The 16,965-nt window shown below is 33.7% G+C and overlaps 1 protein-coding gene across 1 annotated transcript; it reads right to left on the reverse strand.

Annotated features, from left to right (window-relative positions):
* Positions 1 to 1,502: 1,502 nt before the first annotated feature.
* LOC141668776 (histone H3.2) lies at positions 1,503 to 2,108 on the reverse strand. The gene has a single exon (XM_074475785.1). It carries the CDS (start codon positions 2,045 to 2,047, stop codon positions 1,637 to 1,639), a length of 411 nt encoding a protein of 136 aa, XP_074331886.1. The 5' UTR covers positions 2,048 to 2,108; the 3' UTR covers positions 1,503 to 1,636.
* Between the last annotated feature and the right edge of the window lie 14,857 nt (positions 2,109 to 16,965).

A 16,965-nucleotide genomic window follows, 5' to 3' on the forward strand; every position in this document is an offset into this window, starting at 1 on the left:
CTCCGGAGTTTTTTCAAAAGAGAAGAGAAAAGATTGAGAGAAAATTTTAAAAAATTTCCACTCAAAAGTTTTTTCCCAAAAATGGAATAATTTTGAGAGAAGTTCTCACATACTTTTTAATATATTTCCCTCCAAATCAATATTTTCAAAATTTTCTCCCCCTTTACTCAAAATAACTTGGAAACACCTTAAAGAAAAAAAATTCTTCTCTTCTTTTTCTTTCTCTTCTTTTTCGTTCTCTTCTTTTATAAAATACTCGGGAGTACAACGTACTAACAGAGTGTGTGATAAATTGTCTTGAAATAATTGATTTAACAACCTTTCTATATGTTCAGTTAGTGTGAGCAGAGATACACAAAAAACCTACCGGGCCGGATTTTTCGGGATTTGATTTTGACCGGGACGGCCCGGGCCGGGTTTTCCGAAAATATCAAAGCCTATGTGGGCCCTTGAGGGGAGCCTAACCGGGCTTTTTTCGGGCCAGATCGGATCGGGCCGCATTTTTTTTTAATTTAAATCGGATCGAGTATTATTAGAGATTCCGAAGAATACATATGTTAGCAACTAGATCATCGTAAAAATGTATTAATTTACATTAAATATTTTATGAAAACATTACTTCGTTGAAAATATTTAAGTTCGTCAAAAAATAAACATATTTGTAGAATAATATGTTTTATCATTGTTATGATAACAATGATATCCAAATATATATAGTGTACTTATTATATCTTCTTCCATTGTTTATGCAACGAAGTATATAAATAATATTATTAATCACAAATATGTAAATATATAAGTGTTGAAAGTAATATTTATATTTATATTAAATTTGAATTTATAAATATATTAAAAAATATATTAGAATAATCAGATTATAACCGGGTTTTTTCAGCCTTTTAATCGGGTCGGGTCGGGCTTTACCTAAAAATATAGGGACTGTTACCGGATTAAGCCATGCCAGATTTTTGAGATAGGACTTTTTGTGCATTTCGGAGTTTATTAAACAAAAAAGGGTAACACTAACATACAGCAGCACTTTGAACCATTAAAGCGCAAGATGAGAACAATTAATTGCTAGGAACAAAGTTAAAATACACCAACTAGTGCTAACTTTATAACAGATACACAACTAGAACAAAAGTTAAAATAGCTTCATACCATTAATAACCTCCATTTTGAACAAGGACATCTCAAAGGATCAATGTCACCAATGCTAACTATTAGTCATGCTAGATCTTGGTATATTTATTAATTACGCATTTTGAACCCATGTACGAAAGAATTAAAAAGGCTATTGAAGAATTTGCAGAAAGGAAATACAAAACTGGATGAACTAGACCTACAATGTGCAAGTAAAGCATGAGACAATTCCAAAATGGTCACATTAGTTATATTAACACAAGGATTTTAAGATACATAATTGAAATAACTTGTTGGTGTTTTATCATCTTAGATACAAAAACACAAACATAAATTGCAAATTCAAGAGACTACAAACATAGAGAAGCTGATAATTTCATTAGAAAACATTCAGAATAACATCTTAAAACATCAAAAACTAAACGATAAACATAAACAGACCCTAACAACGCAACATTCCTTTACATTCCAATCCTAAACAACTCATTTCCGCTCAAGCACGCTCTCCCCTGATACGACGAGCCAACTGAATATCCTTAGGCATAATAGTAACCCTCTTAGCATGAATAGCGCACAAATTGGTATCCTCAAACAATCCAACCAAATACGCCTCAGCAGCCTCCTGCAGCGCCGCAACAGCAGAGCTCTGGAAACGCAGATCAGTCTTAAAGTCCTGAGCAATTTCTCGAACCAGGCGCTGGAAAGGGAGTTTACGGATCAGAAGCTCGGTTGATTTCTGGTACTTGCGGATTTCTCGGAGAGCGACGGTTCCAGGGCGGAAACGGTGGGGCTTCTTCACTCCGCCGGTGGCTGGGGCGGACTTCCGGGCGGCTTTGGTGGCGAGCTGCTTGCGTGGCGCCTTGCCGCCGGTGGATTTCCGAGCTGTTTGCTTGGTACGAGCCATTGCGAGATTTGAAATATAGATAGAAGAGTTTGTAATTTGTGTGTGTTTTGAGATGAGAGAGGGGTTTGGGGGTTTTTTATAAGTGGGGGTGTGAAAGTTGTGGCGGGATAAATGTGAATCGTGAGCGTTGATTTGTGATTTGAATCGACGATTGTGAAGAGTTTTGGAGGGTGTGATTGAGTCCGTTGATTTGGCTGTGCGGGAGTTTTTATCTACGGATGAGAGTGAGTATGGGGAATGGAGGTGCGGATCGATGAGGTGGACTGTTGGCGGATCGATGACCTGGCTTCTGGACATTTTGCTTCTATTTTCTCTCACTGCTTTCAGTTGGGATTTTATTAGTTGTGATTTTCAAGGCAATTTTGATCGAATTCCTCTATTATTCAAAAGAAAAATTAATTTTAACGTCTATGACGTATAGACTAATTTTTTCTGGTTTTCCGAAATATAAATATCAATTTATATATAATTAAATTTTTAATAGTTTTTTCTCATCGCAATCTTTCAGGTTAAAATTAAATTGACAACGTTAGTTTTAAATAACATTTTTGAAATTTCGAAAAATCAAAATTAACTTTGAAGGTGATTATGGTTTCCAAACTCAAAACTTGAGTAATAAATCGCTCGTTTTTCAGTATCCTATCTATCTACATAGTCAAAATTACTAAAAAATTAATCGAACCGAAATTCAAATTTTAGTCCAAATCAAAAATTTCCCAAAACTGAATTTATATGGTGCATATGGAGAGGAAATTGAAAAATTAGCGTTTTGATCACTGGAACTTCAAATTTGAACATCGAAATCACTTTCACATTTGCCTTTGATTCTCGAAAACTTCAAAAATGTTCTTGAGAGTTTTGACGTATCATTGGAAAACTAACGGTGTCAATCTGATTTTAACAAAAGGATTGTGATAGAAAAATATTAAAGGTAGAATTACTTATATATTTACATTTATGGTTAGGGAACTTAGGAAAAAAATGTCTACATTTTAGGGATGTTATAATTAATTTTCTTTAGTTAAAATTAAGAAATATACCATAACTGTATATTACGTATTTTAGCTGGAAATTTAAGTTTACGACATAAATTGTTTAAAATTTGAATTTTTAAACATTAACTAGATTTCCGCTTACCTAAGTGGAAAGCATGACATATACTCATGTTAAGTAAATCGTGAATGATGGATGCGAGTTGTCGTTAGGGCTATAAGTGAGCCGAATCAAACTGAACTCTTAAACGATTATGATTAGGCATGTTAAAAATTTATTGAACTCGAGCTCAAATTTTAATCGAATAAAAAAATTTGTTTGTGTATTGATTTATAATTAAAAAAAATATTCGCGAATATGTTATAGTACGATTCGTGAATATATATTTCACGAACTATATCACAAACAACTCATAAATATTGTTCACGGACTCATGAATCATGATCACGGAAAACTCATCATAAAAACTCGTTCTCACATTTCACCGATTTTTCATGAGCTTTCCTTATTTTTTTAACATAAATATCACATAATAAAAAAATTAGAATTCTGTGTTACTAATGTATGTTATTTTAATTTTATTATATGTGCAATAAAAATTGTTTTTAAATTTGCAGTATTCTTCATATTTTTCATCCATTACAAATTATGTTCTTTACTTTATAATTTTGTTCTGTAATTTCTTTGTGTCCTATGTTTTTTTACAACGTATTCTTTAAATTTTATGTTTGATTCGTATTACCGTGCTCTATATTTTTTGTACATATTATCTAATTTTTTTGTGTTATATAAATTTCATTGTGTTTAGTGAAAGGTATTCCTTACATTTTTAGTGTTCAATATGTTTTTTTCTTATTTTTATCATAATTATTATAATTTATATTTCTTTGTATTCTCTAAGTTTTTTGCGTTCTATAAACTTTTATCAAACAACTATATTTAGGTTACGTGTTCAATTTTTTGTGTTGTTTAAATTTTATGTTCTTATTATTATAGTAATGTTATAGATTTCTTGCATTCTAAAATTTATTTCTTATATTTTTTTTACTTTCCATCATTTATTTTAAAATTTTATTGAAATCTGGTGGTACTCAAAAATTCATTAAACGTTTGTGCATTACATGCCAAGACATTAAAAAAAATTGCAGTTGGTTAGGCGATATTGTATTTAGGGTTTATATAGTAATTGAATTCGTATAATACACACGATTGCTTTTGTATCTATGTTAATATGTTATTCATGATATTTTTTCCAAAAAACATAAATAGAGATAATTCGTTCGTCAATGTAATGACATCAAAACAAGATAAAATAATATAAAATAATATACACCATTTATCTTGATTAAAATAAAATTATATTATTGATAGAGGTTAAAAAAAATAAACAAACTAAGTATAATTTATTGAATTTAATCGGTGTAATGAATTTCGGGCTAAAATAAAATAATAACTGTTATTGATACAACTAAAAAATTATTTGATCGAACTGATAATTCGTCGATCGGAATAATAACATCGGGTTAAAACAAAATTATTTATGTTATTTATCCAGACTAAAACATTATAGGACTAATTTACGACAAAACAAAATAATATATAAACAAAATTTAAATTAAACTAAGTACTATTAGTTGAATTTGGTCAGTAAAATGGGTCTCGGTACATAATAATTTAAAAATAAATTTAAATGTGATTCGCAAACTATTGAACTGGGACAAAACTTATCGTTTAAATTAAAAAAATATTTCGTATATACACATAGAAATAACAATAATACTATACCTTTCAATTAATAGTATTTTTTCCATTTTTAAATACCTATAAAATTTAAAATAATATCCTTATTATTTACTCCATATGTTGTTAAATAATTGTTGTTCGGCTGTTTGACAGACATGTTTAAGAGATTTGACCACCTAATTAAAATTATCGTTTTTGATTTTTTTTTTGAAAAAAATTATCAGTTTTTTGTAAACAATAATATTAATTAGGTGGTCAAAACTTCTAAACATGTGTGCCAAAAAGTGAAGCTATAATTATTTAAAAATAGAGGGAGTAATATGCATAAAGGGATTAGATTTAAATTTTTGTTAGTTATGGTCTATATACTACCCATTTAATATGGATCTTTAGATTCTTTTGCAAATATATGTGTATTTGTATAATTATTATCAAATTATTTTATATAAAAAATTGCAAATATATAAATTTCGCATCTTAGAAGTTGCAATTCAATTTATATTTAAAAAATTACATAATATTAAAAAAAAATCAGTGTATCGCACGGGTTCTAAACTAGTATGAATTATAATGGAAGCTGGTATATATAAGTGATTGTATCCGGCATCGTTTATCCGTGTATGATTTTTCCGTCTAATTTGGATCATGTGTAAAATGAATATGATTCATTGAGCGTAATTCAAGCCTGATATCATCGGAGATTAAAGCATCTCCAATAGTCTATCTAAATAAACTCTTAAATCAAAATATAAAGAGTATCAAAAAGAAATAGAGCTCCAACAATACTCTTAGAGCAAGTACAACAATGTCCTAGTAGATTTCTTATAAATATTATAAAATATTAGATCTTAGTGTTTTAAGACATGATTTTGAATTTCAACTCCAACAATGATCTTTAACTTCATTCCTTATTATTATAATATTATAAATTTGAATGAGATATGAAAGAAAGAAAGAGAAAATAACTAAAAAGAAGAGAGAGAAATCAATTTCTTATTGATAAAAATGACATAAAGGGATGACTTGTGGTTCCTTAAAGATAAGGTATGAGAGATGTATCTTAGTGATATAAGAGCAACTCCTATAGCTTAGTTATTTGGAGTCTTAAAACTACAATATAAGGAATATGAAGAAAAAAAACCATTCCAACAATATCTTAGTGAATCCTTAAATCACTAAAATCCGCTAATATCTTCGTCACATTCCTTATAACTGATGTAGCTTTAACCATATCTCTTTTCAACTCATAACAAATGAATAAGACAAACAGTAAAAACAAGAATATAGGTTTATCCACATGTTGCTTCATTTCTCTATCCAGCATCTTTGAATATCTTAAGTTAAGCATGGGAATGGAAATTTTATGTTTTTTTGAGAATCGGAACATACATGGGGTTGGACATTGTTGGATATATTTGAGTTGTCATGTCTAATCTGATTTGTATTTAATTTTCAGAACTCATCAACATGACTTATCAGAACTTACTGGAAATCAGAACTTACTGAAGTCAGAACTTAGTATTAGAACTTAAGGTGTCAGAAGATATATATCAGGACTTAAGTGCGGGAAGACTTCATATAAGGAATATGGTTGATTTACAGGAGAAGATCTGGACTAAATCAAAAGAAGATATGCATGAAGAGTTAGAGGACTAGAAGACTTGTAGAAGATATCTGATTGATATATTTTAGGAGACAGAATTATATTTCATATCAATTAGAAGATATCTTGTAACTGTGTACTATATAAACACAACATAGGGTTTACACTATAAGTGTTATCATTATCGAGAAACATTATTCATTGTAACCTAGTAGCTCTTAGTGATATTTGTTCATCACTGAGAGAGAACAACAATTCATATTGTAACAAAGTTTATTGAATATACTTGATCTTTGTTACATACTTGTGTTTAAATCGATTTAATTGTATAAACATTGTATTCAACCCCCTTTTACAGTGTTGTGTGACCTAACAAGTGGTATCATAGCATCTCAGAACACTCAAACCCATAGTCGATATGAGACAATTAGGGTTCCCATACTGAGACCATCTGAGTATCCCATATGAAAAGTGAAGATGGCTATGTTTCTGGAAGCTACAGATCCAGAATATCTTGACAGAATTAATGAAGGACCACATAAGCCTACCAAGCTCTCTGTTGTAGTTGTTGATTAACCAGCAAAGACCATACCAAAGGAGAAAAGTGAGTACACAGCTGAAGACATCTCATCTATTGCCAAAGATGCAAGGGTAAGGCATTTGCTACACAGTGCAATTGACAATGTCATGTCAAACAGGGTAATTGGATGCAAGACTGCAAAGGAGACATGAGATGCTTTGGAAACAAGATGTCAGGGAACTGATGCAATCAAGAAGTTTTTCGGGAAAGGTGGAAGTTCTGATAAGAAAGGGTACAGAAAGTCTGAAGGCAAAGGAGGAAAGTCTGACAGATGAGACAGGTCAAGTGTCAAATGCTATAATTGTGGTGAAAGAGGCCACATATCTCCTGACTACAAGAAAGGAAAAAATGATAAAGGCAAGGCACTTGTCACAAAGAAGAAAAGTTGGACAGATACTTCAGATTCTGAAGATGAGGTGAACTATGCCTTGATGGCAAATGCTGATAGCAGTACTGACACTGTTGAACTGGAGGTACCTCAAACAACTTATGCTTTTCATACTGATGATATTACTAAGTTGAGATTATATCTTAAAATAATGTCCATTAGTTTTAGAGATCGGACTTTAACATGTGAAAGGTTAACATCTGAAAATCTTGCTCTTAAAAACAGAAATGACTATTTAGAAAAGGAGTTAGTTTTTCTTCATCAAACTAAGAAAGAAAGAGATGAGGCTTTGTATGTTAGAGACGAAGTGCTAAAATTAAATGAATCTCTAAAAACTGATTTAGAAAAGGAAAGAGAGATCATCAGAACTTGGACTAACTCTGGTAGAACTACTCAGAATTTACTAAGTAGTGGAAACTAGAAAGAGGGCTTAGGTTATGGAGATGATAAAAGTGAGAAAGGAATTGTGCAAATTGAGCCAATTGTTGTTAAACAGACTGTTAAGCCAAAGGTAAATCTTGTTAAGTTTGTAGCAAAAACAGTTATGTCTGATTCTGAAAAGATGAAAGATTCTAAGACATAAGTAAAAGAAAAGTCAATTTCTGACAAATTAAAACAGGATAAACCCGTTGAAGTAAACATAGGCTTAATGACAAAGAAGCAGGTTAAACATAAGCTGAAAGAGATTAGAAATGTGAACAAGGTAAAGGAAGCTAGGAAGAATAGGAATGGAAAGGAAGGTGTGAATAAAAGCAATAATTATATGCATGTTCCTAATGCTCCTAGAAAAAATGTTATAACTGTGGAAACTCTAACCATCTTGTTTTTTTTTGCAGGAAGAATAAAGATATAAACTCTTTACCTCCTAGATCAGGAGTTAAGAGTCAGTCTGTTAGGTTTAAACCACAAAATCCTTGTTTTCATTGTGGTAGTTTATGACATTCCATTTATACTTGTAAGGAATGTCATAGTTTGTACTATGATTATTATCAAATAAAACCTTCTTTAAAGAAAGTTAGCATTTTTCCTTCTAGTGTAAAGTATGATGCAAAGTCTGATATAAATTTTGATAAACAACATGTTAGCATGAACTCTGAAACTAAATCCGCTGCAAATGCTAACAAACTTAAAAAGGCCAAAGGATCCAAGCAAGTCTAGGTCCTTAAAACTAACCAATAGTGGTCTTTGTGATTGCAGGGCAACAGGAAAAACATTCTAGTTCTTGACAGTGGATGTTCAGGACATATGACTGGAAATAAAGCCCTGCTATCAGAGTTTGTGGAGAAAGCTGGACCAGGAGTTTCTTATGGAGATGGCAACATGGGACAAACTCTAGGATATGGCAATATCAATCTTGGGAATGTCATCATTGAATCAGTAGCTCTTGTCTCAAGACTTAAACACAATCTGCTAAGTGTGAGTCAAATCTGTGACAAAGGTTATCATGTGAATTTCTTTGAAGAAGACTGTGAAGTTGTTAGTAATTCTACAGAAAAAGTGGTTCTGAAAGGTTATAGGCATGGTAACATTTATGAAGCCAGACTTTCAACAAACACTGATGGTTCTGCAATCTGTCTGTTGAGTAGAGCATCAATTGAAGAAAGCTGGAATTGGCACAAGAAACTCTCTCATTTAAATTTCAACAACATAAATGAGCTAGTAAAGAAAGATCTTGCGAGAGGACTGCCAAAATTAGTATTTGCTCCTAATGGCCTTTGTGATTCATGTCAAAAGGCAAAACAAAGAAAATCTTCATTCAAGAGTAAAACTGAATCATCAATTCTTGAGCCTTATCACATACTACATGTTGATCTATTTGGTCCAGTAAATGTCATGTCCATTGCAAAGAAGAAATATGTTATGGTTATAGTGGATGAGTTCACAATATACACCTGGGTGTATTTCTTACACAAGAAGAGTAAAACTGCATCTACTCTAACTCATCATGTCAGACAGCTGGATAAGTTGGTCAAATATTCTGTTAAAGTAATAAGAAGTGATAATGGCACTGAGTTCAAGAATTCAATCATGGAAGAGTTCTGCAAAGAGCATGGAATAAAGCAGGAATTCTCTGCACCTGGAACTCCACAGCAAAATGGAGTTGTAGAAAGAAAGAACATGACTCTCATTGAAGCTGCACGAACTATGCTTGATGAAGCAAAACTGCCAGCCTACTTTTGGGCTGAAGCTGTGCAGACTGTTTGTTTTACTCAGAATTCAACTCTGATCAACAAGCATGGAAAAACACCATATGAGACGGTGAAGAAAAAGAAGACAAATCTGAAATATTTTCATGTATTTGGATGTAAGTGTTTTGTTCTTAAGACTCATCCTGAACAGCTGTCAAAATTTGATCTAAAAGCTGATGAAGGATTTTTTGTTGGATATCCACTTTCCACAAAAGCCTTCAGAGTCTATAATTTAAGAACAAGGGTTGTCATGGAATCTATCAATGCATATTTTGATGATAAGAAGATTACTGGACTTGAAAATTTCAATGATCATGATCAGCTGAGATTTGAAAATGAAGATTTAAATTTTGATTCTGCAAATTCTGATGACTTAAATCATGATCATGTAAGTTCTGACAGGTTAAATTCTGATGTCATTGAAACTGTGGTAACTACTCCAAGGGAAAATGCACCTGTTCAAGGGGAGCAGGCTGAAGATCCTGCCACAACTCAAGACTCTCAAGAAACATCATAACCTATCACTGGCTCTTCAAGTTCTGATTCATCAAGTTCTGATGAGACAAATTCTGATAATTCTGGAAACTCTGATTCTTCAAATTATGATGGATCTAACTTAAATTCTGAAGTCTCAGAGAGTATAACTATAGGGGGAGCATCAGAAAATGCTGATGGAGACATCATGGATCATGGAGGAGGATCCAGTTCTAGAGAACAACTTCCATCTACAAGGAAGTGGACTAAAGCACCTACACCTGACTTAATAATTGGAGATCTTGAAGCAGGTGTTAGAACTAGAACTACAACATCAAATGAATATCTCTATCATTCCTTTTTGTCTCAGACTGAACCAAAGAAAGTGGAAGAAGCTCTTCAAGATGCTGATTAGGTGAAAGCAATGCAGGAAGAGTTAAATGAATTTGAAAGAAATAAAGTCTGGACCCTAGTGCCAAGACCAAAGAACAGATCTGTTGTGGGCACAAAATGAGTGTTCAGAAACAAAACTGACAGTGATGGCATAATTAAAAGGAATAAAGCAAGGCTGGTTGCTAAAGGCTACTCTCAACAGGAGGGTATTGATTATGATGAAACATTTGCACCAGTTGCTAGATTAGAATCCATAAGGATCTTTTTGGCTTATGTTGCTCACACAAAGTTCAAAAGTCTTTCAAATGGATGTGAAAAATGCTTTTCTCAATGGAGAATTGGAAGAAGAGGTATATGTTGAACAACCTCCATGCTTTGTAGATCCTAAATTTCCCAATCATGTCTACAGGCTTGACAAATCACTTTATGGCCTTAAGCAAGCTCCAAGAGCATGGTATGAGACTTTAGCTCAATTCCTTCTGGAAAGTGGATTTCACAGAGGCACAATTGACAAGACTTTATTCTACCTCAACCATGAAAAGGACTTACTTTTGATACAGATATATGTTGATGATATCATATTTGGTTCTACAAATGCCAAACTGTGTGAGAGGTTTGCAAAGCTAATGCAATCAAGATATCAAATGAGTATGATGAGAGAACTCAACTATTTTCTGGGCCTTCAAGTCAAGCAAAATGAAGAAAGCACTTTTATCTGTCAATCCAAGTACACCAGAATTTTACTGAAGAAATTTGGAATGCAAGATTGTTCAACTGCATCCACTCCCATGGCCACTGCAACCAAGTTAGATAAGGATACTGGTAAATCAGTAGATATTACTAACTACAGAGGTATGATTGGATCTTTACTCTATTTAACTACAAATAGACCTGATATCATGTATGCTACTTGTCTTTGTGCAAGATTTCAGGGTGATTCAAGAGAACCTCATCTAATAGCTGTGAAAAGAATTTTCAAGTACCTCAGGGGTACAACTGATCTAGGATTGTGGTATCCTAGAGAATCAGATTTTAAGCGAATAGGTTACTTTGATGCAGATTTTGCAGGATGCAAAATAGACAGGAAAAGCACTAGTGGAAGCTGCCAATTTCTTGGAGGCAGATTGGTTTCTTGGTTTAGCAAGAAACATAAGTCAATTTCCACATCAACTTGCTGCAAGGAAGCTGTTGTGCACAGATTCTTTGGATGAAGAATCACTTATTGGACTATGGGTTAGAATTTTCTAAAATACCTATTTACTGTGATAATCAAAGTGCTATTTCTATGACAAGTAATTCAGTTCAACACTCAATGACAAAACACATCAGCATTAGGTACCATTTTTGTTAGATATATTTGATAATGTCATGGCTAATATGATTTATGTTTAGTTTTTAGATCTTACTTAAACAGGATAAATCAGTACTTACTGAAAGTCAGGACTTAAGGATATCAGTACTTATATTATCAGGAGATAATCATCAGAAGATGGATATCAGAACTTAAGTGCTGAAGGACGTTAAGATAAGGATAGCAGCTGATTAAAGGAAAGAAGATTGAGATAAACATAAGAAGAGATATGCATGAAGAAGGAGTTCTATGAAGAATAGAATACTTGGAAGAAAAGATATCTGATTGATATATTTTAGGAAGCAGAATTATATTCCATATCAATTAGCGATTATCTTGTAACTGTGTAGTATATAAACACAGACATAGGGTTTACACTATAAGTGTTATCATATTTGAGAAGATTATTCATTGTAACCCTAGCAGCTCTCGTGATATTTGTTCATCACTGAGAGGTAACAGTTCCATACTGTAACAGAGTTTATTGTTTCAATAAAGTTTGTTTTCTGTTACTTGAGATATTAAAGTTCGACTTAATTTACTTTACACTGTATTCACCCCCTCTACAGTGTGTGTGACCTAACAAGTGGTATCAGAGCCTATCTGTTAATGCACATACAGTTAAAGATCCAAACACAATCATGTCTGACACAGAAACTCCAACTAAGCCTACCAAAACTGAAGAACCTCCAAAGACACAAATTTAAAGTCGGTATGAAACCATCAGAGTTCCCATACTGAGACCATCTGAATATGCCATATGGAAGGTGAGGATGACCATGTTTCTGGAAGCTACAGATCCAGAATATCTTGATAGAATCAAGGAAGGACCTCACAAACCAACCAAGCTTGCTGTTGCAGTTGTAGGTGAAGCAGCAAAGACTGTACCAAAGGAGAAGAGTGATTATACTGCTGAAGATATCGCATCAATTGCTAAGGATGCTAAGGTACGACACTTACTGCATAGTGCCATTGATAATGTAATGTCAAACAGGGTAATTAACTGCAAGACTGCAAAGGAGATATGGGATGCTCCGGAAACAAGGTGTTAGGGAACTGATACAATTAAGAAGAACAGGAAGACAATACTCACTCAAGAGTATGAACACTTTGACTCAAAGGCTAATGAGTCATTGACTGATTTATATGATAGAATTGTCAAACTCTTGAATGATCTGTCACTGGTTAATAAGGAGTATGATCTTGAAGATTCAAACCTTAAATTCCTGTTAGCTCTTCCTGAATGTTGGGATTTGAAGGCAACAACAATAAGAGATAACTACAGTCTTGATGAAACAACTCTTGATGAAATTTATGGAATGCTCAAGACTCATGAACTTGAGATGGAACAAAGAAGCAAGAGGAAAGGAGGAAAGTCAAGGACAGTTGCTCTTAAGGCTGAAGAAGAATCCCCCAAGGCAGCTACCTCAAGGAAAGACAAGGGTAAAGCTCTTTTCACAAAGTCTGATACTGAGTCATCAAGCTCTGAAAGTGATGATGACTCAGATTCTGAAAGCTTGCCTGAGACTGATGCTGATGAGGAGATGATGAAGCTGTGTGCTCTTATGGTGAAAGGGATCACAAAGATTGCATACAGGAAGTCCAGGAAGGGAAAGAAGTTTTCCAGGAAAGGCACAAGTTCTGATAAGAAGAATTTCAGAAGATCTGAGGGCAGAGGAGGAAAGTCTGATAGAGGAGATTATACCAATGTCAAATGCTATAACTGTGGTGAGAAAGGCCACATATCTCCTGATTGCAAGAAAGTAAAGGGTGACAAAGGCAAGGCACTTGTCACAAAGAAGAAAAGCTGGACAGACACCTCAGACTCTGAAAGTGAGGAGAACTATGCTTTGATGGCAAATGCTGATAAAGAAAGTGCTGAGAGCAGCTCTGAAGCTGCTGAAACAAAGGTACCTCAGACTACTTATGTTTTTCATACTGATGATATTAATGAGTTGAGAAGATATCTTAAAACCATGTTTGTTAGTTATAGAGATCAAACTTTAACATGTGAAAGATTAACTTCTGAAAATCTTGCTTTTAAGAAAAGAAATGATTTATTAGAAAAAGAATTAGTTATGTTCCATCAAACTCAGAAGGACAGAGATGATGCTTTTTATGTTAGGGATGAAGTGCTAAAAATGAATGAATCTCTAAAAACTGAGTTAGAAAAGGAAAGAGAGATAATCAGGACTTGGACTAACTCTGGCAGAACAACTCAAAATTTGCTAAGTAGTGAAAATTGGAAAGAGGGCTTAGGTTAAGGAGAAGATAAGAATGATAAAGAAACTGTAGAAATTGAGTCTGTTGTTATGCAAAAGCCAAAGTTAAAACCTGTTAAGTTTGTAACTGTAAAGTCTGATAATGAGAAATCAGAAGTTAAAGAGGGATTAACTTTTGACAAACTAAAACAGGAAAAGACAGCTGAAGTAAACATAGGCTTAATGACTAAGAAGCAACTTAAACATAAGCTGAAAGATGTTAAGAATGCAAATAAGGTAAAATCACCTAGGAAAAATAGGAATGGAAAGGAAGGTGTGAATAAAAGTAATGATTATAAGCCTGTTCCTGAAGCTCCTAGGAAAACGTGTCATAACTGTGGAAGTTCTAACCATCTAGCTTCTTTTTGCAGGAAGAATAAGAACATAAACTCCTTACCTTCAAAGTCAGGAGTTAAGAGTCAGTCTGCTAGATATAAGCCACAAAATCCTTGTTTTCATTGTGGTAGTTTATGGTATTCCATTTATACTTGTAAGGAATATCATAGTTTGTACTATGATTATTATCAAATAAAACCTTCTTTAAAGAAAGTTTCCATTGTTCCTTCTAGTGTAAATTCTGATACAAAGTCTGATGGTGTAAATTCTGATAAGAAAAATGTTAACATAAACTCTAATGCTAAATCCGTTGCAAATATTAACAAACTTGATAAGGCCAAAGGATCCAAGCAAGTCTGGGTCCTTAAAACTAATCATTAGTGGTCTTTGTGATTGCAGGGCAACAGGAAAAATATCCTAGTTCTGGACAGTGGATGTTCAGGACATATGACTGGAAATAAAGCCCTGCTATCAGACTTTGTGGAGAAAGCAGGCCCAAGTATTTCTTATGAAGATGGAAACATTGGAAAAATATTGGGATATGACAATATCAATCTTGGGAATGTCATCATTAAAGAAGTAGCTCTAGTCTCAGGACTTAAACACAATCTGCTGAGTATAAGTCAAATCTGTGACAGAGGTTATCATGTTGATTTCTTTGAAGAACACTGTGAAGTTGTGAGTAAATCTAAAGGAAAAGTTGTTCTGAAAGGATACAGACGTGTTAACATTTATGAAGCTAAGCTTTCAACAAGTACTGATGGTTCTGCAATCTGTCTGATGAGTAGAGCATCAATTGAAGAAAGCTGGAAATGGCACAAGAAACTCTCTCATTTAAATTTCAACAATATAAATGAACCAGTCAAGAAAGATCTTGTGAGAGGACTGTCAAAGTCAGTATTTGCTCCTGATGGCCTTTGTGATTTTTGTCAGAAGGCCAAACAATGAAAATCTTCATTCAAGAGCAAGACTGAATCATCAATTCTTGAGCCTTATCATCTACTACATGTTGATCTATTTGGTCCAGTGAATGTCATGTCTATTGCAAAGAAGAAATATGCCTTGGTCATAGTAGATGAGTTCACTAGATACACATGGGTGTATTTCTTGCACACAAAAAGTGAAACTGCATCTATCTTGATTGATCATGTCAAACAACTGGATAAATTGGTCAAAGACTCTGTGAAAACCATAAGGAGTGATAATGGCACTGAGTTCAAGAATTTGATAATGGAAGAGTTCTGCAAAAACCATGGAATTAAGCAGGAATTCTCTGCTCCTGGAACTCCACAGCAAAATGGAGTTGTTGAAAGAAAGAATATAACTCTCATTGAAGCTGCACGTACAATGCTTGAAGAAGCAAAGCTTCCAACCTATTTCTGGACTGAAGCTGTGCAGACTGCTTGTTTTACTCAAAATGCAACACTCATTAACAAGCAAGGAAAGACACCATATGAGATGGTGAAGAAAAAGAAGCCAAATCTGAAGTATTTTCATGTATTTGGATGCAAGTGTTTTGTTCTCAAGACTTATCCTGAACAGCTATCCAAATTTGATCTAAAAGCTGATGAAGGAATCTTTGTTGGATATCCACTTTCCACAAAAGCCTTCAGAGTCTATAATCTGAGAACAAGAGTGGTCATGGAATCTATCAATGTCTCTTTTGATGACAAGAAGATTACTGGACTTGAAGATTTTATTGATCATGATCAGCTGAGATTTGCAAATAAAGACTCAAATTCTGATACTGAAAATCCTGACAATCTAAGTCCTGATACTGTAAACTCTGATGTTATTGAAACTGTGGTAACCACACCAAAGGAAGATGCACCTATGCAGGGGGAGCATACTCAAGATCTTACCACATCTCAAGAAGCATCAGAACATACATCTGGCTCTTCAAATTCCGATTCGTCAAGTTCTGATAAGCCAAGTTCTGATAGTTCTGAAAATCTAAATTCTGAAGAATCCAATTCAGAGAGCATAGTTTCAGGGGGAGTATCAGAAAATGAAAATGAAGACATCATGGATCATGGGGGAGCATCCAGTTCTAGAAAAAACCTTCCATCTGCAAGGAAGTGGACTAAATCACATACACCTGATTTGATAATTAGAAATCCTGATGCAGGTGTCAGAACTACAATAGGTACTTCAAACGAATGTCTTTACAATTCTTTTCTCTCTCAGACTGAGCCAAAGAAAGTGGAAGAAGCTCTTCAAGATGCTGATTGGGTGCAAGCAATGCAGGAAGAGTTAAATGAATTTGAAAGAAACAAAGTCTGGACCTCAGTGCCAAGACCAAAGAATAGATCTGTTGTTGGTATAAAGTGGGTATTCAGAAACAAAACTGACAGTGATGGCATAATTACAAGAAATAAGGCAAGGCTGGTTGCAAAAGGATATTCTCAACATGAGGGAATTGATTATGATGAAATATTTGTACCAGTTGCAAGGTTAGAAGCCATAAGGATATTTTTGGCTTATGTTGCTCACAAAAAGTTTACTGTCTTTCAAATGGATGTAAATAGTGTTTTTCTCAATGGAGAATTGGAGGAGGAAGTATATGTTGAACAACCTCCAGGCTTTGTAGATTCGAAATATCCAGAT

Source organism: Apium graveolens, chromosome 6, assembly GCF_009905375.1.
Source record: "Apium graveolens cultivar Ventura chromosome 6, ASM990537v1, whole genome shotgun sequence".
Lineage (NCBI taxonomy): Eukaryota > Viridiplantae > Streptophyta > Magnoliopsida > Apiales > Apiaceae > Apium > Apium graveolens.